At 33.9% G+C, this 24,201-nt stretch overlaps 2 protein-coding genes across 2 annotated transcripts in view; both read right to left on the minus strand.

The window, feature by feature from the left end:
- LOC135842507 (uncharacterized) overlaps positions 1 to 16,698 on the minus strand; it is a 109,495-nt gene extending 92,797 nt beyond the window's left edge. Inside the window, exon 1 of the mRNA XM_065359999.1 lies at positions 16,360 to 16,698. The gene's annotated coding sequence lies outside the window, so the exon portion shown is untranslated. The remainder of the gene's footprint in view (positions 1 to 16,359) is intronic.
- On the minus strand, positions 1,019 to 22,877 carry LOC135842506 (asparagine synthetase domain-containing protein 1-like). Its single transcript, XM_065359997.1, has 8 exons — positions 22,728 to 22,877; positions 22,455 to 22,652; positions 22,075 to 22,378; positions 21,474 to 22,000; positions 21,242 to 21,406; positions 20,923 to 21,164; positions 20,675 to 20,848; positions 1,019 to 2,764 (listed from the first exon to the last, which is right to left on the minus strand). Exons 1-7 carry the CDS (start codon positions 22,785 to 22,787, stop codon positions 20,677 to 20,679), a joined length of 1,668 nt encoding a protein of 555 aa, XP_065216069.1. The 5' UTR covers positions 22,788 to 22,877; the 3' UTR covers positions 1,019 to 2,764; positions 20,675 to 20,676.
- Positions 22,878 to 24,201: the final 1,324 nt, after the last annotated feature.

Raw genomic sequence — 24,201 nt, forward strand, 5'->3', positions numbered from 1 at the left:
AAAATTGGCCAATTTGAGTGACCTATAATTTTTTTGGCTTTCGATGGTGCTGACCTCGAATTTCAGTTTACTTTTTTAATACGAGCTTCCCAAAGTCCAAAATGAGTCTCTAAATTCTACAAATGTCAATAACGAAAGAGCTTTTTAAAGTAATTAGCGAAATAATCAGTAAATTACCAATAATTTGACCATTTTGAAAATATTTCAACCACTTTCTCAAGCTTCATAAATTCATAATCAATAAATTTGGCATTAAAAACAATTCAAATTAACTTAAACCACCTCAAACTGAATAATTCTACTTCGGACAGCCAATATACGCAACTCTTCACATCAATTATCACAACCACTCCTCTACATTTAAAAACCGATTGTCCGTGTAATCAGAGCATTCACTTCGTAAACCACCAATACGCAAAAATAACCTCAAAACGCATCCTAGCTTTAAAAAAAGAAAAAAACCCACTAAATAAATATACCTCCAAAACCAAACAAACAAATCTTCTAATCGAATCGCAATCAGGTCAGCACACCGGTTGCCTACTAAATATTCAAACCTGAACCTAACTAGAGCTAGACACAGGCAAACAGTGTGGAATTGATCTTCAATCGTCATAAAGCCAAAACAATTGTCCGGTTTAATAAATTAGACATTCGTGTAGTTAATTTATATGTACGTTCAGCTTATACGAGTAGGTATATTTCCCCTAACAGATGAGATATCCATTTCGGCTGCATTGTTACGAGTACCTATACGATAATACACTATAAACAATTCGTAGGTACGAATAGTACTTCTGCTAAATACGCAGACAACCAGGCATAATAATTACATACGTTTAATTTTATTGTCCGGTTCCGTAGCTACGTTTCAAGCCATTAATTAAGTAAGTAAAAGTAAGGGCAACAGAGCCTCGTGTTCGGAACATAGAATGAAAAAAAAATCATTTAAAAAAGGAGTAATTTTCTTATTACCAAATGCGAATATTACATACGTTTATATTTAACTCGACGCGACGCGTATAATTTATCATCTCTCTGTACATAAGGCAAAGAGGACGAAGAGGGGTGAAATCTAAACGAACGAGATCATATTATACTACGTATAGACCTGTTTATGCGGTAAGTAAAAAAAAAAGTCAACCCACACGTCTGAAAAAGTTGAAAAAAAAGTAGATCGAAGAGTATTCGTACTTCTTACCACAAATGCACATGAAACGAAGGGGTACACCTAATCCTATACCTATAGTCTGTGAGCTGAAAGTACACTCGAGAAAGAAAGGCTACATCTCGTACACTCGGAGCAAAATATACGAGTAGGTAAGTAATAGCTGCAGTATTTTGTACGTAATAAAATTCATTATTATAGCTATTTCAACAAATAAAACGTCTACTTCGGTGCCTCTCATACAACAAGTGAACAACTACCACAAACACAAAATGCATACCTAGATCTTTACCTATCTTGCAGCTTGCTATATACGTACACAAGGAGCAAACCGAACAAATAAACAAACAAACAAAAAATCAAAGAGTAGAGAATTTCACCTCGTATAAGAAAAAATTTTTCAACTGATCACTTATCTGGCTTAAAGCGAAGAAGCAAAATACAGAAACAGTCCCATACTTCCTCACATTCCGTGTACTAGGACGACGACGACTATAAGCAATAGTACCTATAGCTAAAACGACGACTATAAATTAAGTCAAAATAATGCCCGAGATGCGATTATAAACGCCGAGATGTTACCGGTTTACTTCTAAGCACAGATAATCTATCTTACAATTTTACGTCTTAATTAAAACCAGCTTCTCTATATACGCGATACACACAGAAGGAAGAAGAAGAAGCATCGAGTGAAAGAAAAAAAAATACATATCAACCTGAGTCGAGAGGATAGAGCTGCATAGTACACGACATCACACACAATAAAGGATCACACACAAGCTAACCGAAATGCCACCATTTCATATAAAAAATATAAAAAAAAAACTAGCATTTATCGAGCAGGATTCTAGAGCTCTTCTTAGGCTATAAAACATGAAACCGTATGTGTATGTGTCATTAGTCAACGGGTGACCGCAGCTTCCATCGATGACCGAGGGGGCAAGGGAGACGAACGTATACATATTTTGTGTGTGAGGTGTTGAAGTACCGGCCTATTATGGTTATAAAGATGACACCGTTTAGTCATTCTAATTAGCGCCCGGCTCGAGTATCTGTGAAATAAGGCAAATAGGTATAGGTAAACCCTACATGTTATTTAGTATACATGGCGGAATGGGGAATTAAACTGGTCTGATATACATTTATATAGTAGGTACGTATACGAACATGGTGACATGTCGAAGAGATAACAAGACGGTTACAGAAGCCAGATGGGAGGTCGAGAAGATACCTATTTTCTTATTTCTTCGTATAGACTATGGTTTGGGCCTCACAGTGAGCTCTGCTGTGGAATGAGAAATAAAGATATAAGAATAAGGGGAAGTGACGGCGAAGAAGTGGTGAAATTATGTTAAACCAAACCGTAGAAGAAAAATTTCGGAATTTTTCGGCGATTGTGTTGAAACTGGAATATTGAAAATCCAATTAGGTAAACGTCATAATCATCTGGGTAGGTGTTGAAGCATACAGCATGAGAAGTAATTCTATTAGTTGATGAATTAACGCGAGATTCTTCCATGAATGATGAAATTACTTATTCATTATGAATTATGATACTCGGGAACATAATAACAAACGACGAAACTTCGTACTCACCTGAAACAAACAAAAAAACACAAATATGGATTAGTTGATTTGAATTACATAATTGCCCTACAATTCAATTTAATTAGAAAATTTTTTAAAATCTATCTCAGCCAGAGCTAAACATTGACAAAAAAACATCTTGCGCAGTTCGCAAGATCAACCGACTTTGCTCTAAATATACCTCAGTAATTTACCAACATTTATCTCAGTAATTTACCAGACATTACTTAAAAATTTACAAATTTATCAAAATGCGCGGAAGTACCCAAATTTACCGATTTAATGAATACGAAAAGTCGAAAACATCGACAAAATAAAAAATAGTCAATCATAAGTAGCCATCATATTACACTTTTATGAAATTGATTTTCAAATAAAAATTAGCGTATCTACTTATGAAGACGTAACCGTCATATTACAAGTGAAGAGTGATATTCCAAAACTCGCTTTGTCCATTTTTATCAAAGTTGGGTTTTCAGCAGTACCTGGTAGATGAAGTATTAACTCACATTCCTACATCATCAACCTACCAAAATGAGGTGTTAAACTCACCTAAATAGCCAATTCACTAAAAATTAAAAAAAAAATAATGTTCCAAAACGCGCTTTGTCCATTTTTATTGACATTTTTTTCAGCAGTATTTAGTGGATGAAGTGTATACCTACACTCCTACATCATAAATCCACCCAAATAAAGTGCTAAACTCGCCTAAAAAGTCAATTTACCCGTTTAAAGGGAAACTGTTTTTCCTCTTTCCTGAAAAGTTGTGAAAATGGACAAAGCGAGTTTTGGAATATCACTCTTCAAGTGGAATAATATATCAGGAAAATTGTTGACAAAAAACAAAATTATTACCGAAATTTACCAATTTACCGAAATTTAGCTATTTACCAAAATTTACCAATTTACCTATTTACCGAAATTTACCTATTTACTGAAATTTACCTATTTACTGAAATTTACCTATTTACTCAAATTTACCTATTTACTAAAATTTACCTTTTTACCAAAATTTACCTATTTACCGAAATTTACCAATTTACCAATTTACCATAATTTACCAATTTACCAAAATTTACCAATTTACCAAAATTTACCAATTTACCAAAATTTACCAATTTACCAAAATTTACCAATTTACCAAAATTTACCAATTTACCAAAATTTACCAATTTACCAAAATTTACCTATTTACCAAAATTTACCTATTTACCAAAATTTACCTATTTACCAAAATTTACCTATTTACCAAAATTTACCTGTTTACCTAAATTTACCAATTTACCAAAATTTACCTATTTACCAAAATTTACCAATTTACCAACATTTATGAATTTACCAAAAATTACCCTATCAATTTACTAACATTTACCTCAGTAATTTACCAGACATTACCCACTAATTTACCAATTTTCCAATTTATCAAAAATTTCCCCAGCAATTTACCAACATTCACCTCAGTAATTTACCAGACATTTCCCCCAATAATTTACCAATTTTTTACCGAATTTTTACCGACTTTTACCGACTTTGTTTTTAGTTACCCCAGTAATTTACTGCCAAAGGTTTTTTTTTTACCAATTTACCAAACTTTACCAATTTATCAAAAATAACCCCAGCAATTTACGAAAATTTACCAATTGGAATACCAATTTACCAATAAAAATTACGCCATTAATTTACCGAAATAAAAATTACCTAAGCAATTTACCAAAATTTTCAACCAACTTTAATTACGAGTAATATTCACCAAAAATAACTAATCATTTTATTTACTAAAAATTACTATTAATTCACCAAAAAAAAACAAAATTATCAAAATTTACTGGCTATTTACCAAAAAATTATTTTTTTTGTTGAAACAAAAATTACACTAGAAATTTTTGAAAAATTTTGATTTTTTATAGCAAAAAAATTTTGGACTGATAAAATTAACAAAAAAAATAACAAAAAAATCAACAAAAAATTTTCTCCTCTTGACTCGCGCGGGATTCGAACTCCCGACCTCCGGCGCACCAATCCGTAACCTACACACCCTAACCACCCCATCTGTTTGTTGGGGGTGAGCCATTTGCGAGATATAAGGGTTTACACAAATTTCTGCTTATCCATAACGTTGAAACACGCTTAAACGTTCATATCTCGTAAACGGCTGAACCGATTTCGACCAAATTAAAAATTTCTCTAGTTCAGTATCAAAGCAATATTTTGCCATCATCAGGTTCCACTTAAAGTTCGGAGCTTTTGAGTTCAGCGTGACACAAATTTATACATAAATTGATATATAAATAAATAAATATATAAATAAATAAATATATATATAAACTTATCTCGTTTTGCGCCATATGTCTTATCGTGATCAGCACACTCCAAAACGTCAAGAAAACCCACCCCCACCCAAATCCTCAACCATCATGACAAATACAATACCTTACTTTTCCGTTTCACGGCAAAGTCGGTAAAAATATGTACCTAAGTGTCGAAATTAACACGTGTTGAATAGTGGCGTAGACAAGGTGGGCAACTGGAGTTATAGCCCCTCCCCCCTTGAGGATGAAAATTTGAAATAAAACATACATATAAAAATTGTTGTTTTTTGGACCAACTTTTCGAAAAAAATTTCACTCTCGTTTCGCTTAAGAAGTAATTACTTCAATTTTCATGAAATAATTTCACATTATTAAGGGTTTTCGAAAATCGATTTTTCGTGCTCAAAAGTTTGGTCAACCCTCCCTCCCCCCCTCACAAATGTAAAATTCTGCTTACGCCACTGACGTTGAAATGCATGCAATCATTTACAAGAACTAAGTTCAAAAAGTGGAATTCTTGACATAATTGTTTTTTTCTCAATTTTTCGAGCATTACTACTTCTTGATCCCAGATCTGAGAGAAAAGACACAGTCACGTCAGCTGAATGCTACAGAAGGACCCAAGTTCAAAAACTGTAATTTTGTTTTCATCTATCCCCTCCGCCCACCCTTCATGCATTTTTAAAAAAATAATTAAGTAAATATAAATTTTAATATTTTTTTAGAACTTTTTTTACAAATTAAAATTTTATTCAATAATTTTATTTCATTTTTTTTTTATTAATATAAATTAATCTCATGTTGTTTTCACCCAAACATAGAAATTTTTTCAATTGATTTGGATTCAAATTATAGAATCTTTAAAGAACGGTATTCACTTGGTAATTTCGTTAAAACAAAAAAAAAAACAAAAAATTGGACGCCTGAGAGAAGCGAGAGCAAAAGCTTAGGTACATAAGGTAATTGTCATTAATTCTTGAAATATAATTTCGAATTCACAAAATTGCACGAAACATTATGAAAACACCATAAAATTACTCAAAAAACATTTAAATCATTAAAAATCATCAAAAAATAATAACATTATTGAAAAAAAATGTGACAAAATTCAACGATAATTGCAAAACTGTCATTAAAGCGTGTTGAAAATATCATAAAAATATTTAAAAGTCTTAAAATTATTGGACTTCACAAAAAACCGAAAAAATGTGAGCAAAATTTGGTGAGATGAAGTAAAAATTGTACACAAAATCGTTACTTACCACAAGTTGAATAACTGTTGAAAATGACATTAAAGCTCTAAAAAATCATTAAAACCATTCAAAATAACCATCCCAGTGATGAAATTTATCAACTGTTTCTTGCAAAAAATTGCATAAAAGATTGTTAAAATATGTTCATTTCAACAATTATGCAATTTTGCTATCTTTGCTCAATTTTAATCAGTTTTTGATAAATTTTAATTTTTTTTTAAATGCCTTTTCAAAGTGTTTTTTTTAATTTAATGTATTTTTAATGATATTTGATGCAATTTTTACCAAGTTTACCAAATTTTATACTTTTAGTTTTTGGTAATTTTCAATGATCTTAAATTTTAATGTTTCTGGGGGGGGGGGGGGGTTCTAACGTCATTTTTAGCTTAATATGTTTTTACGTTGGTTTTTTTTCAGTTTTTTAAAAATCATTTTTAATGATATTATTTCTTGTTTTTCAAGTATACTCTTATGCCATTTTTTATACTTTTTAATTGACTCTCATGCAATTTTAACAAAACTTTGCCGAATTTTTCTAAAATTACATCAATTTCTTGTGGAATTTTTAATGGTTTCAATCTGTCTTTGAGCATTTTTACACTATTTCAACATGTAATTTGCTGAGTTTTGAAACAATTTCATCAGTTTTTGGAAGTTTTTATGATTTAAATTTTTTTTTAGAATATTTTTAGCCAATTTCAACATGTTAAAAATTCAAAAAGCAATAAAATCATGAAAAATTATGTAAATTTGATGGAATTTCATCAAAATTGAAAATGAAATAGGTAAAATGCCCCTGTCCTAGGGATTTTTTGAAATTTTGATGATAACATTGGGTCATTCCATGCCAAATCGGCGGATTTTTGCACGAGGGTTCTTCGATTTTTTTCAAAATCAGATCTTGTGTAGAGGTCATCAAACGATGACGAATGACGCAAACCGGACATTTTTTCGATTTTTTTTGACGGAGCTGTGGCGCTTCAAAGTTCTCCAAAATGGCCAAAAATGGAAAATTTCAGTTGCAAATTGCTCCGGTTGTACGTGGTATAGAATTTTGAACTTTTTTTCAAATTGTAGTACTTTGAGAGGGTAATTGACGAATTATGTCAAAATCAGTGTTGCCACTTTCTGAAACCTAAAAAACTCGATTTGAAAACTTATAATTTAAATATAACCACGATGTCCACCAGTAAAAATTCTGAAAAAATTCTCAGTTTTAGTCCTTTTTATGTAGAATAACATATCAAAAAATTGGAGGGGCATTTGTTTTCATTTTCGAGAAAAAAAAAATTACAAGTTTTATTTTCATTGCAAAAGTACCATCAGAAACCTAAAAAATGAAAATTTTTGCATTTTTGAAATATTTTATCAATGTGTAGACGAATATGTAAAAAAAATCCCCCTCACCCCAATTTGTCAACGAATTGACATTTTTCGTGCTACAATTTTATTTTAAGAGTGAAATGTATTGAAAAAATATCGTCGCCGTTAAAAAATTGGGGTGACGGGGATTTTTTTCACACATTCGTCCACACATTGATAAAATATTTCAAAAATGTAAAAATTTTCATTTTTTAGGTTTCTGATGGTACTTTTGCAATGAAAATAAAACTTGTAATTTTTTTTTTCTCGAAAATGAAAACAAATGCCCCTCCAATTTTTTGATATGTTATTCTACATAAAAAGGACTAAAACTGAGAATTTTTTCAGAATTTTTACTGGTGGACATCGTGGTTATATTTAAATTATAAGTTTTCAAATCGAGTTTTTTAGGTTTCAGAAAGTGGCAACACTGATTTTGACATAATTCGTCGATTACCCTCTCAAAGTACTACAATTTGAAAAAAAGTTCAAAATTTTATACCACGTACAACCGGAGCAATTTGCAACTGAAATTTTCCATTTTTGGCCATTTTGGAGAACTTTGAAGCGCCACAGCTCCGTCAAAAAAAATCGAAAAAATGTCCGGTTTGCGTCATTCGTCATCGTTTGATGACCTCTACACAAGATCTGATTTTGAAAAAAATCGAAGAACCCTCGTGCAAGAATCCGCCGATTTGGCATGGAATGACCCATTGTTCATTTTTGGATACCATTTTATGCAATGATTTCAACATGCTTGAAAGACATTTTATGAAATTTTTTGTAAAAATCTTTCCAAACTTGGAAAAAACTTCATCAATTTTTCATAATTTATATCTAATAATTTTAATGCTTTTTCGAGTATTTAAATATAAATGCAATTTTAACAAGCCTGAAAGACATTTTATGGCCTTTTTTTTTGCGAATTTTGACAAATTTTGATAAAAGTTCATCAGTTTGTAATTGTTTTAAATAGTCAAATTCTTCTTAAATTACCTAATTTTATGCAATTTTACGATGTTTTAACATTGTTTTATACAATTTTTTGTGAACTTTGCGAAATTTCAACAGAGTTTTATAAATTTTTGGTAACTAATTTGGAATAATATTAATACTATTCTAAAATTGTTTTCATGTCATTTTCAACATGTTTTCAAATTAAGTACTGCAATATTTTAACTGAATTTCGTCAATTAATCTTGTTAAAATTTTATCACTTTTTTTGATTAACATTTTTTTGAAAATCCAAAATTGATCAATTACCATTTTCTGAGATTAGTGTAGAAAAAAAAGTATAAACTATGGAAAATAGTTCTGAAAATAACATAATTAAATTCCTACCGATCAAATTTCACCATTTTCGGCCTCTCTGGAGCCTACACCTTAAATTTCGATTTCCCAAAAATGTTTGGATTTCTTCAAAATGGGGGGAAATTAATTAGGGGAAATAGAAATGCAATTTTGGCATATTCTCGACCTGTTTGAACATAATCAAAACACACTCGAAATTCCCATCTGATAATTGACTAAAAAGAGAATAAACTCGTTGAAGAGGTTGAGAATACGCCACAATTCGATTTTCAGCTGACTAAATTGAATTCCAGGCCTTCTGGAGAAATTTAAAAATACTGAAGAAATTGAAAATTGCTCTAAAGGCCTCAGAAAGGCTAGAAAATGGCGAAATTCGGATTCAGGGACATGCAACCGGAAGGAGATTGGGTTTCTGACAAAATATTATAGAGCATTCGTGCAAATTTAAAACATTTTCCTATACGAATAGAAAATTTTCGATTTTTTTCATCCCCCTCCCCTCCATCGAAGTGCTGGTCAAAAAAACACACTCGAGGTGTTTGCTTGAAGATCCACTCAAATGTGGGTAAACTCGTGAAACAGGTCGAGGATAAGCCACGACTCAATTTTCAGCCACCTAAATTGATTTTCACATCTTCTGGAGAAATTAAAACATTCTGGAGAAATCAAAAATCACGCTGGAGGCTCCACAATGGTCCAAAACGATGAAATTCGACTCGTGAAGTTGATATCAGTTTGAGGACTATTTTTCATCAATCTTATAACCTAAATGATTTGGGTAAACTGAAAAATGGTCAATAATTTTGGATTTTCAAAAATTTGCCAAAAATGCTGAAATATGGTTAGGGTGATTTTAGACCCTGCTCTTTCCAAAAGCATAGTCCCGCGTAAATTGGAGGTTGACACCTCGAAAAGTTTGCTAGTATAGCCTTGCTCATGCTGACGTAGTTTATTTTGAGAATATCATTGCTCAATGTGTCTTTTTTCGTTTCCCCATAAAAATTGATTTCCACTTCCAGAAATTGGTGGTAAATCAGCTTCAAAATATTTCTCAATTAAGATAGTATTACTCATCATATCTCATAAATTATTAGTCTCATTTACCCAATTTCTTGTCTCACAGCCCTCACAGGTGAAATGCACCCTTCTCTCAAAACACCGACGACATCACCAATCTGAATCCTCCTTACCTTGTCGTACACTATACTCCCTCAGTACATCGCAATCAATTATATTTTCAACCTGTTCGAGCATTCGCCATTCTGTGTAATGGTGGCAGAAAAGTAGACAGTATAAATAAGTATAAGAAAAGAACCGGCTATTTAAAATGAATAAGAAGGAGGTAAAGAAAAAAAAAAACCTTACACGATAGATTTTCGTGTAGCTAAAGATAAATTACAAGTATAAAAACAAAAGGTAGGAATGTTATCGGGTATTTTTTCCGCTATCGGTTTACCGGATGCTGGAATAAACAAGATTTATATGGTCATTTTAAAAGCAAACTGGTCAGCCAGCCATGGATGGAATAATTCATCTATCGCGATAGAGAGACTCTTTTTCAGCGCGAGCGAGTATACGCCAAGTACTCGTATCGAAGTCGTCCGAGCCGATGCATAAGAGTCAGAGAGTCGTTGATACATCGTCGTCATCACTGACCACTGACCAAAGAGCTCTATTTCTGTCTCTTTTCTCTATGCAGTATGCAATATCAGTTCTGTCGCGTCATTCACTTTCTTCGCTGTGTGTATATGTGTGTGTGCTGGCTGTAACACCAAAACTAATTGTAAATCAATTTTTTTCTTCTGTTTTAACTACGACTACGACGAACCCTGTATAGTTTGCCGTGTGCCCTTGTGGACATGACGAAGCTCTCTTGCAGTTGTATACGAGCTCTTATAAACTATGCCGTTCGCGTCTTTTTTTTTCCTCTGATGGTCCGTTGAAACGACGACGCCGAGCAGATTTTGTAATTTTCTCTTGAGTAAACTTGATTTAGTGAGCGGTCAGCCGTGTACGAGTATTGCGGCTCGCGAGCGAGACCTTTATTATACTGATTTTTTCCCTTTCTTCCAGTTCCAGATACGCTGCGCTGTGTTTGCGATGACTTGAATGATCAACCTTAATTCAAAGCAGATTGGCGAGTGAACCATGTGGTTCTTGTTTCGCGATGTGCAGAGGAAGTAAATCATCGGCGAGGTGATGGAATTTGCTCCTCGAGATGTTGATGGTTTGAAGGTCAGTCTGGCAAGTGTGTGGTGTTGATTGAGGTGAGATGCGTTTTCGTTGCTGGGCTCACAATTTTTTTTCTGGAAAAGTGAGTTTTGTGGGTGGGGGGGGGGTTGTCATTGCTACAATTTTTTCTAAATCATATTAGGTATAGTGAGGGCAGATTTATTTTCATCCGAGGTCATGGTTTTTCTTTTTGGTAGATCATTCAACTAGAATATCTGCTTTCAGTCAGAATACAATATGAATACAATTGCAGCACCCTATATCTCACAAGGGAACCTTGACAACCCATCAGCCTAAATTGTCCTGAAATTTTTCTTTACAGGAAAATCATAATGCACATTTCAAAACCAAATTTTGAGCTGTTGGAGTCATTTTTTTGGTTTCAAGTGAATTTTTGAACATGAGGAAATCAATTCTACAGGTGAATTAATTCTCTACAGAAAGAAGGAATCTTGAAATGAAAATCTCAAAATCGATTTCTAAGCAAAAGTTGTAACAGCTTGAATCAATTGCCATCATTTTTGAACCAAAATAGGATCTCCAATGAAAGTTGACTTGCTTCTATGTAGTAATTTCAAATGACTTTCAGAATTGAATATCCCACCAAAACAAGTGGGTTTTGTACCAGGAAGAGACACAAGAGAGCAAATCCTAAATGTGCGCCAAGTGATCAAAAAACAAGAGAATTCAACCAGCCAGTGTACATGTGCTTCATTGACTAGAAGAAGGCATTTGACAATTCGGACCAGGCACTCATGTAGAGGGTGCTAGTGAGCTGGCAAATGTTTACATTTTTCAGACAGGGCTTTTCTTATCAGCGTTTACGAAAGCATTTAATTTCAAGGGTGAAAACTGAAAAAATAATTCGATGTATGTACATTATTTTTACGATTATTATTGCATATTAATCATGACCGAATCATATTTTCATTTTTAACTCGTAAATCCAACGTTTTGGTAAAATACAATTGATAAGAAAAGCCTCGTCCCAAACTGTCTGAAGAAGCTGGAACAATGGGCACACTAGCGCCCTCTATGTGAGAGACCGGTCTGAATGTTGAGTGGAAGATCCTGTGGCAAAACCTCAAAAACCTTGGAGTACCAGCACACCTTGTCAGTCTCATGAAGAGCTTGTGAGAGGACAACGTTGTGCAGGTGAGGTGAGAGTAGAAGGAGAGCTCAACAATCATTTCTATACAGCAAAAGGAGGGTCCAATTCTCTTCAACTCATACGGAGAATGGGTAATGAGAACAGCCCTAGAGAATTGGGGAAAAGGAGTCATAAGATTGGAGGAAAGAAAATATCAAACCACGGTATGAGGATGATATCACCTTGCTAGTGGTGACAGCAGATGAGCAGAGGGAAATGCTCCAGAAGATTGAAAAAGACAGCAACGAGGCATGTCTGAAGGTCAACAAAGGAAGAACAGAAATAATAATAATCAGTAGGGATGGGGGCGCAAGAACAGACCTGAAATTTTGGAGATTGATGGCATAGAAGTAGTGTAGGACTTTGTGTACCTTGGTTCATTGATAAAAAATCAGGGAAGCACAGCTGGAGAAATAAGGAGAAGTTCAGCCACAGCCATCAATCTTTTATTCTCTTTATCTGGACCACTATTCCAAAGGGACATTTTGATGCGAACCTTCCAAATCAAGTTTGTAAAGAATGCTTCTGCGCATTGTGTGAACTTGTCTCTTAGCTTACCCCTGTATAATCAAATGTGAAAGTTATCACCTTCCACATGTGATTATACATGGGTTGGGTAACCACACATTGAGGGTGCCATTTAATTCTTCACAAGCTTGATTTGAAAGGTTTGCACCAAATATTTGCTTGATTTCTGATTGGAATAGCAGTCCACATAAGGAGAATAAAAGATCAATGGCCATAGCAAAGGCAGTGGTGGGAAATCTCAATCAGATCTGGAAAAGCCAAGTCATCATGATGGTCACAAAACTCAGAATTGTAAAAACGTTAGTCTTCTCCATCTTTTTGGATGCGTCAGAATGCTTGACAATACGCAAGGCAGATCAAGACAAAATCGGCGCATTTGAAATGTACTGCTACAGGCACATGCTGAGGATATTATGGGTCCAGAAAAGAACAAACGCGTCAATATTCAAATAATTGAGAGTAAAGGAGAGACTCGGCACAGTCATCCAGAGACAAATATTATGCTATTTTGGACATATAGTGAGACAGGACAGCCTGGAAAAGCTGACAGTCCAAGACCACATAGAAGGCAAGAGGGGAAAGGGAAGATCACTCACTCAATACACGGACTTGATCAAGAAAAAACTGCCAAAATGTCAGTGGGAGAACGCACAAGGAGGGCCGCAGACAGAGATAGCTGGAGGGAGCTGGTTGCCAGTATGTCATAGTTGCAGTGTCCGAATGTGGGCAAGTGAGAAAGAAGAAGAGTTCAAAAATTAACTCCCCCTTCCAATCCAAAATTTTAGCTGATAATTCAAATTTATCAATTTTTGACAACTTTTTACAAAAAATGTCAAAATTAGATTTTCAAAACAGCGAATTTGAAATCCATTTTTATTGCACTGAGTTTGAAAATCAACCCCCCCCCCCCATCCAAAATTTCAGCTGTCCAATTGAATTGTTCGGTTTTTGGTGAATTTTTCAAAATGTCAAATGCCTATTATAGATTTTTGAGATTTTGAATTTGAAAATCTGGCAAAAATAACCCTTTCGAATCTAGTTTTAGGCAAATTCCAAATGTTCTGGAGCCTCCCTCTGAAAATTAGTTTTCTCCAGGAATTTCAGGTATCACCACGAACGACTAAATATCAACTTGAGCGGCTAAAAATTTGGTTCGAATTCACAACTTCAATCGAAAAATGCACACTTCCAGAAAATTCCAGGAAGAAGATTCGAATTTGTTTTTTCAGGCTATTGTATAATTAGATACGTTAAAATAAGGAAATTTTGAGTTTCATCGACGACGTTGGAGGAATATGGAGCACGTTCAAGTGAATTTTCGATGCTCAAGTCAATATCCAGTTATTCTGAAGAGATTTGTAATTTCCTGGAGGAATCTGTTTTTGCACTGGAGACGCTCCAGAACATCTGGAATTTACGAAAAGTTGATTCGGGAGATTCATACATTAGCTAGAAACCAAAATTTCAGTTTTTCAGCACAATCGTAACGCAATTTCAAAAATTTAATTTTGCATCAATTTTTGGGTCAAGCATTTTGACATTTTCAAAAATTCGTCAAGAGTCGAAAATGAACTTGGGCAGCTGAAGTTTCGGATTTGAGAGTTTTTTGACAGATACCCTCTCTAAATAATAATCTAGAAATTTTAAATAGAAAAAAAATAGACATAATTTTGAGAAAATGGAACGAAAAGGGCCATCTTACACATTTTGATGAAAAAGGCATAATTACGAAGAAATAGGTATGTATTGAAGGGAGGAGGGGGAGGGGAGAAATCACCCAACAACAGTAATATTATTCGGTTGCAATTCAAAGGTAAAAGAATGAGACATTTTCTAATATTAGTATTTTGAAAAATTATATGTCTTTAAAGTTTCAAGATAACTAAATATTCTGCACATGAATCACAATACATAATATTATTGGATCAAACACAGGACTCTCGACAGTGAAAAATATTGCAGACTAATTTCTGTTTAAACTAGGGAGACAAAATCCTCACCCCCTTCCCTCACATTCCATTTTTTATTCAAAAATATGGTTTTATTCGAGTTCAAAAAATTTCTTTAAAATACATACCAAAAGGAACTCGTATTTTTGATCACTCGCGAATAAAATTTTAAAAGGGGAAATTTTTCGATTATTTTTGAACCCTTCCTTCCTCCCTCCCCTCCCCCTCCGCACAGTTCATTTTCTATTCAAATTCAAATGGTTTTGTTTGAGTCTAAAAAATCCTAAACAATTTCAAAATGGACTCGTATTTTTAATAACCTGCGAATAAAATTCAAAAGGGATAAATTTTTCAATTATTTTCTGGACTCTCCTCAGAATCCATAGCTCATTTTTTATCCAAATTTAGATGGGTTTGTCCAAGCTTTAGAAAATTAAGAAAAAAAATCCCAAAAAGAACGTTTTTGTTTTTGGTAGGTAACCAGCAAATAAAATTCAAGAGGGGCCGATTTTCCCATCAATTTTGAATCTCCTTCCAATGTTTGGTTCATTTTTATTCAAATTCGAATGGCTTTATTCAAACCTAAACACATTCTGGAAAATTCCGAGAGGAATTCGTATTTTTGATAACCAGCAAATAAAATTCAAAAAGGGTAAATTTTTCGATTTTTTCTTTGTCTTTTGAAATAATACTGCAAGCATTTCAACTAAATAAAGGAGCATTTTTTTTTTTTAAATAAGTAAGTGCAGATTAACTTTATTTTAAAACTTTGGAAACTCCACTTTGATTTTTTTTAGGAGTTTTCCTATCAATTTAAAATGAACGAGGAAGATACAGATGGAAATTATTTTATGACAACTGACAAGTTGAAACTTACAAAATCTCAAAATCAAAAACAAGGACCTCAGGGGAATCTGTAAAAAGAGATTTACAAGATGAACGAGCCTATACTACCCCATTCCCCCTCCTCTCAAAAATACATCATTTTACAAAATCACCCAAATAAATTCCACTTGAAACCTTTTTCTGACGGAAATTTCCTATGCATCGAGAACAAAAACAAGATTTCCTAACCAAATAACTCATCTGGAAGCGTTGGACAACAGTCATGTTCTTGTCACTAGATGAGATAAACGAGTTCGACGAGATGCAAACTGTTTCCACGATTATTGACACTGATAAGTGCACAACGAAATCACATGCGAAGGTATACAAGTACAAATATTCAAATTGTACAGTCACACGAATGGCAATTTGAAGGAAAAAAACGAATCGATATTCGATACATTTATATGTAGTACAGGTACACACGAGTCAGCTCAGCATCCTATTACGCCATGCCATACTAATTCGATGAGTCGTTCATTTCATTCGGTATCGTTGAGATCGATCTCTCATAATCTCATGCCAGATCATCTCGAGGAACATCCAAAAATCATCTGCATCACTTTCCGGCTCACACCAAACATATAAAATCACAAAAAGAAAAACACGTGAAAATTCAACGTACCATGATCTAGGCTAATTCTTGGTTCTTATCATCTCAGCAATCACTATCGTATATATGTCGATTAAAGTTGCATAAATAGATGAACCGGTACTCTTATAAATTTACCACGACCACCATTCACAACACCTACACTTCAGCACTGGGACCGTATCGTAATTAGAGAATTTTTATCGAACGCGAAAAAAATTACAAATATTCACTAGAAAATTTTCCGATAATTTCGTAGGTACTCGTACGACGACGCAGAGAAAAACTATAGCATCAGAGAGCGTCACAATAGGGGGAACCGGTTTACACGCTGTTGACGTTAAGACTGTTGGAGTATATCGCGAAAGATCACACGCCTAAAGTTTATTAGAGCGCGCAACAACTCCGGGACTCCGGGGAGAAGTTCTCCAGCACCAGCAGGAACCGGTACCCGTTCAACCAACCACAGACTAGTTTCGAATTTACCTTCGAATACCAAAGAGCCTTCAAGGTGGCCCTAAACCTCCCAAGAGTCGTGATACGTTAACCCTAGATATACTGCCTGGTGCCTCGGAGATGATGCTTTACCCGCAAAAAAAAAATTACGAGGTGAAAAAATTCTGGTATAAATTTAAAATGGTGTCAAATTGAGCAACTTATAAATTTTTTAAGCACTTGATAAATTTCTGGCTCGTGTTTTTCAGCATTTCTTACTGCTCAGTGCTCACACTGCTCACTCCACAGTTTTTTTAAAACAAACCTGCATCAGCTTTTCGAGTGTTTAGAGATGAATTTAGGACCATTTGGATGGAGGGGGAGGGGTGAAGTCGTAATTTTTAGGAATTTACGATTTTTGGCGAATAGCCAAACTTTTGAAAGTTTAATTTCTCAAGAGTAGTTGAACTTTGAGTGAATTTGTTTTCTAGGTTTCAAAGAAAATAAATTGGAGATTTTGAGGTAAGCGATTAAAATGTGAAAAGTTTAAAATTGAACTTCCCAGGTGAAAGCTCAATTTGTCATGAAGAAAATGAAGGTCGAAAATTATGGTTAAAAATGTTTAAAAAGTATACATAAGACCATTTTTTATTCCCTGTTTAAGAAAAGAAATTTTAACACGGTGACTTATCGACCTCGAGAAGGGCACAAGTGCTCTCAATATGGATCAAAATTTGATCATAAATTTTATTGGTTTATTTTTTCTCACTGAGAGCCTCAAAACACCAAAATATTTGCCCTTCCAGAATTCAATTTTGAAAGAAAACGTCGAAAAATTATGGAAATGTGGTGTGACATGTTAATTTGGAATTCACTAGACTAGGATGGAAACAGTATAAAAACTGGACATTTGGGAAATTTTCAAAAATTAAATTGGGACCATTGGACCATTGAGACGAAAAACCAAAATTTTACCCAATTGAGTCAGAAAGCTGAAATTTGATGTGTTCCTATTTTAACGCCCCCCCCCTCCTCTCTCATCGAATAAGAATAGTTTTGCATCATTTTGGGAACTTCTGAAAGCCTCCAGAAAATGTTTAAAAATTAACATTTTACAAAATTTTACTCAACCAAGTTGGAAAGCTGAAGTTTGGTTCACAATGTATCCAATTTTCGAAGTGCTGAGTCAATTAGAGCTCTTTTCAGCCGTTCTAAAGCCTTCAAAGTTCAAAAACGTTTTACAAATTCAAATTTTCAAAAAAATGTTCTAAAATCTGTCAGAATGTTATTAGTTGACTCAAAATGTGTCTAAAATAAGGTAAAACCTAATTTTAACTAACAAACTCGTGCATGAAAAAATTAAAAAAAAAAAAAACTCGACAGGGTAAAAATTTATTGAAGTTTTACTGACTTTTCCAACAAAAAAACAGGCTGGTTACCAAAAATTTTTGATTTTCAAATAGATCAGTTTTTTGTTATTCCTGAAAATCGCGAAAATGGACTTGTTCCCTTTCTGCACCCACCGATTCAACTGCACAAAATGGCTTGAAACCATTTTCAATTGACTCGTGGGAATGAGAGATGGGGGGGGGGGTAAGGGGTTATAAAAATATAGAGCACCCACAAAATTTTAGATTTCAAGCCTGTTTAGATAAAATTTTGATTTTTGGCTCTCCAAAAATGAATTTTAGCAGCTACAATTTTAGATGGTAGAGTCATTTTGCATGCTCTTTTGATCTAGCTTGGTCAAGTTTGAACCATTTTCTGCTCCTGGGATACCTCACCTTCCTCGTTGGAGTCCCCACCGCCAGTTACTGATTTTTTTTATTCAAAATCGAGGCAGGCCAGAGAGACAGGGATCGAAATTCAAAAAATAAAAATAGTTTGACCAACATTAGGTAAGTCAATTTTCAAAAAAGAAATTTTTATTTCAAAACAATGTTGAAATTATTTTTTGAAGGAGAGGGGGGGTTACAATGTTTTTTTCAAGATGACCAGCAAGTGGAATTTTTACCAAAAGTGCCAAATACGGTTGTAAAAAACAAGATTTGTACCAAAAAAATTAATAATGGAACTTCTACGTCAGTTCTTGACTTTCAAAAATTTGTACCCCTCGCCCTTCCCCTCCCCTGTCCCTCTTTCCTTTACAAAAATTGTTTAAATATGGTCAATGTGAGGATTCTCTCCTTTCCTCAAATCCCCAGAAACCGAAGCGATGATAAAATTTCTAAAAATTACAGTTTTAAGAACAAAAACATTGAATTTTTGATTAAAAAAGTTCAACTTTTTTGGAAAAATTGAATTTTGAAATTTTGAAACTCCTATTTTGTACATTTTTATTTTACTACGTGTTTCTCGACCCATTTTGAGGATCCTCACCTTCCCTTCAATCCCCAGAAACCAAGGAGATGATAAAATTTCTAAAAATTACAGTTTTGAGAACAAAAACATTGAATTTTTGAATAAAAAAGTTAAAAATTGGATTTTGAAATTTTGAAAATCCTATTTTGTGCACATTTATCTTTATTATTTTTTTTCTTACTATGTATTTTCTTGACCCATTTTGAATATCTCGACTTGTTCAATCTCGTGCACATCCAAAAAATAAGATATTGTGAGTTCAAAAGTTCATCAAAGATGCTCCAATTAAAAAAATTTTCATTGGTTCAATTTTTTCTTCTGAATGAATAGCTGTAAATTTTAAAACAAAGGGGATTTCGGTAGTTTGAGGCAAAAATCAAATTATTTAGGGACTAGAAAAACCCTCAAAATTTTTAAACATTTCGCCAACGTACAGAAAGTGATCCAAACAGTTCAAAACTTGATAATTTTATATTCTGTTCGCTGGAAGTTGTATTTTAAAAGCTGAAGATTTTACTTCTGATTCTATCTCTTTCCTCATTTTTCCACCCAAAAATCTACTATTCTGGAAAAATTCTAATTCAACACTTCAAATTCTCAACTTCAATTTTTGGTACATTTCAAATTTCACAGTTCTCAAAATTCAAACAGAAGAGATACCTATCTGGCTCAAATACGTTGAAATGATGAATTCTTGGATTAGACACACATTTCTTAGCCAAATTAAATTCATTTTCAAGCCCTGAGGATAAAATTCGGAATTAGCTCAGAAAAATCGAAATCTTACAGGATGCTTTAGATCAGCTGAATATGACGAAATTTGGATTCAAGACACTGAAACCAGGCTGGAAAAAATTTTTCGTCAGTTTTACTGGAAAAGTACCAATTCTAATTTCAAACTACATAAACCTTCACGAACCAAAAAAAAGATAGAAAAATTAAAACATCTAGATTAAAAATTTCAACCCTGTCAACCAATTTGGTCCACTGAGATAATCTGTCCTCCGAGATCTACTCAGCTGTCTACGAAATCGTTCTACGAATCTGCGTATAATTGATTGTCAAATGAGAAAAACCTGTTAACAAGTACCAAGTACCGCTCCGGCAGCTTAAGAATATGTAGATGATTAGTGATGATAATTTTTTTCTCTTTTCAAACTCGAACGTTCGATTTTTATATATTTATACGGGTTTTATTAATACACAAGCGCTAAACAAGACGCACCGCACCGCGATGATGCATTCCCGCATCCGCCTATAGAGTTACACACGTTAACAGAGGTAATATTGCATTTTTCCTATTCACATTCATCTTGGCCGGCTAAACTTAATTTTTTTTTCTCTCATTTCTCTATTTCAACACCACAAACACACGCTCGACGCGACGGGATGTGGTATTTTCAACTTGTCATTACCATCGAATACCCTACAAGTTACAGCTGCGAAGATTCGAAGGGTGTTAATAAAGTTGCATATGAATGCGAGTGAAGGCGAAATGAAGTTTACATAAAAAATACGATGAAATCAGGTTCGTGAATCTGACAATAAGTACCTTTATAATCGTTTACTGCAACTATCCCCTTTCTCTTTCGAATTAGCGATTCGACATCCAAACTGGAACGCTCGTTTTGGAAAAGAAGCACATTGTCTTAAGCCCAATTTCATCGCAGCTAATCTCAGTAATAGCTTATCTCCAGTTCCAGGAGGAAACGATACAGGATTACATCTATCGGAACGTTTTAAATAAGTGATCAGTCGAATGATACAATTTGTACGTAGGAATTTATGAATAGAAATTACTTTTGCCATGGAACCAAGTCTGCTAAGAATGATACGATGTTTTCGTCCAGAAAAGGGAACCTAGGTTGGCGACCGTGATCACTGGCTATTCGATCATCTCGTCCTAGATTTCGTTTGGATATTTCGATGGTTTCTTTGATCAACTGAATGCCCAAGTCGTTCCAGCCAGTTCGTTTGAGAAGGTTTCGGTGACGAGTGTATCCTCCTAGTTGTTCATCGGCTCCGTTACCGAGCAATATTATCTGTTGGTTAAAATATATACGATGAAATAATTGGTGATATTTCATCAAAATTATTCTAAAATTGAAAAAAATCTTGCCTTCGATGAAGATGTGTAGGGTACATTATCGATATGTCCTTCTCCTCGACTTGCGAACCATAAAGCACTGCCTAAACTTTCATCTAAGATCGTTTTCAAAGGATGGATCAAATGAGTAATGTGTGTTTGTTGCTTCTCAGCCAGTTCTTTTCGAGAAATATCGATCTAAACAAAATTTAATATTAAAAAAAATTGAATAAAATTCGCATATATCGATTAAATAGAAACACACCTCGATAAAATTCCATCGACGATTAGGACACAACGAACGTATCTCGTCCAAAGATAACAAGCCCGTTTTACGATCAGGCACACTGAACGATCCTTTCTGATCGAAAGCCACGTTCATCAAATCAATAGGCTCCTCTTCCGGTACAAATTTATCCGCGAGGTAAGCTAAAATCGTAGAATCAATACCTCCTGAGAAAAGTACTCCGACTTTTGCATGGTCAATGGAGCACTGATCCGGAGCACAATTCCGGCAAATATTTCTTCGAACTGTGACTCGTTTCTGGACGGAATTCGTTAATAAATTGATCAATTTACTGACTTGTTCGAGAATAACTGGATTATCGAGCAGATTATCCATCGTATGTGAAGAATTTTCCGAACATTCTGCGTTAAAAAAATCGTACGTTTTGGATTCGATCCATTTCGGAGTGAAATCAAAGTAATCCAGAGTAGTATCAGAGATTACAACGGTGGCTGGTAAATCCCATGAAATTTTATCGAAATGAGACCACGGATAGAGTAAAATATCTGTAAAAGAATACTAATATTAGTGATTTGAAATATTACAAGTAATGTTTAGAATGCATTTCTGGTGAATTTACTCGTTATAGAATCATTTCCAAATTCAAAACAGAACACTCCTGCAGCAGGAACTTCGAGCAACGTGTTCATATCTTTATGACCAACCGAACATATTAAAAGTGAGATATCGTTAACATCCCAAAGTAAACTATGACGACCGAGTGCATCTCGACTGATCCATAAAAGCCTTCGTTTCATATCGAAATAAATAAAAGAATACGGTCCTCGAATCATTTTGATCATTTTTAACACATCGCCGGAATTGTTTTCCAGCCAACGAATCAATATCGAAGTATCAGACTGGTGACGAACGTTATCAGTAATCTGTAAATGTAAACGAAACACATTTTGAGTAATTGTTCTCTTCGAACTCCAGCTGATAGGGATTATTTTTACTCACTAGAGAACCGTCGAAAACATCACCGTTCCATAAGAGTAAACTATCGGACGAGTAAACTGGCTGAGGAGTTAGATCTGACCCTTGAGTATGCAGGACAGTTCCATAAAATGAACCTTTCCAGGTATCGAATGAGATTGAGCGTTCGTCAGAGCAATCTGGGCCTCTTCTCTTCAATGATTCTTTCACAATATTGTCAACCTGTTAGAAGAATCGAAGTACGAATTGATTACCGGCTTTTTGGTTCCAAAAGTGACTGATAAGAAGAATACAAACTGTTGAAGAAGTCTTCTCTGGACTATTTTGACAGCATAATACACAAGCTATTCCACACATTGTATTGAACGAAATATTTTAATAATTTAACAAAATATTCATTCATTTTTTACAAGAACATAAAAATTAAAACGAATTTGAGTTGAGATTGAGAACCGAACCATTCCACCACCATTCCACGTGATTTTTTGTTATCATCAAAACACGAAAAACGTAAATAATAAACTTCCAGCGTCTAAATCGCGTAATAAGAGTAAGTTCTTATTGGTTTCGGATAATTTCGATGAACTTCGGGCTCACTTCGACGCAGAATTTTAAATTCCGGCGATGCCGCCACAGGTTGATCAACAAGTTTTTTCAATTTTTAATATACCAATTCACATACATTTGTCTAAATCACTATTCACTAGTGAGGTATATTATTGAAATATTCCGCATTACTCATTCAACTATTTAGCACTGCCTTTGGGTGTTTCTGTTTGGTGTTATAAATTTTTCATCTAACTATTTACAGATGTTTTCACTTCCCTGCCTATTTCCATATCATCAAGTCATGCCTGAATCACAAAGTTCAACAGATAATCATAAAACCACAAACATATTTGTATTAGTTCAACGTAGATTCGTAGAAAGTACTTAACTAAACTACCTATATCAGTGCCGAATTACCCATTAGTTCCAATAGTTCCAGAACTAGGGCCCACGAAGGTTTTGGGGGCCCACGAAGCTGACGAGCTTTTTTTTGCTCTCTCTCTAAAAAAAAATGAAAAAAGAAGAAAAAAGACGCGAAGTATATTTTCATTTCCAAATCTTAATATTATAGGTACGGTAACATGTGACAGGCACAGGCATCGTAGCGTGTCACTTTTTTCATGAAAAGTCACTTTTGGTTACTTTTTTCATCAAAAGGTCACTATTGATTACTTTTCTTCCAAAAAAGTCACTTTTTATCGTTTTTCATCCAATTTATCTTATTTTTCACTAATTTTCAAAGGATTTTATGCAAATTTTCTTCATTAAACAAATTTTAGAATTTTATAAAAAAAACACAAATTTTTACTTTTTGAAACATCGTTTTTCGAGAGCTATTTCCCTCGCTTCGCTCGGGCTTTTTCTTTTTCACAATCAAGATGAAAATTTTTTTTTTAAAAATAAAGTTTTAAAGTCAAAAAATAAACTTACAAAAAAACATTGTTTTTATGCTTCCTCTCAAAATTCAAAATAATATAAAATTTTAATTAAAAGTAAAAAAATTGAACTACGTACTCGTTCTCACATTTAAGAAAAAAAACGGATTTTCCTGTGGGGCTGGGAAGAACAAAGTAAGGTTTTCACTTTTCAGGTCATATAAATGTATATTAGCTCGGTTCGTGATTTAATTGAATAGGTACAATACCGATTTCTTATTGAACGTTTTTTACTTTTGTTTTTCGATTTTTTGCTCTCCTGAACGCTGGAATACAGAAAAAATTGG

The sequence above is a fragment of the Planococcus citri genome, chromosome 4, assembly GCF_950023065.1.
Source record: "Planococcus citri chromosome 4, ihPlaCitr1.1, whole genome shotgun sequence".
NCBI lineage: Eukaryota > Metazoa > Arthropoda > Insecta > Hemiptera > Pseudococcidae > Planococcus > Planococcus citri.

Bases quoted from the DNA above. Each gene is read 5' to 3' on its own strand.
- LOC135842506 (XM_065359997.1), bottom strand. From the start codon at position 22,787: ATGTGTGGAATAGCTTGTGTATTATGCTGTCAAAATAGTCCAGAGAAG. The intron at 22,379-22,454 runs GTGAGTAAAAAT...TTACATTTACAG, and splicing joins ATGTTTTCGACGGTTCTCTA to ATTACTGATAACGTTCGTCA. The intron at 21,407-21,473 runs GTGTGTTTCTAT...AATTTTGTTTAG, and splicing joins GTCGATGGAATTTTATCGAG to ATCGATATTTCTCGAAAAGA.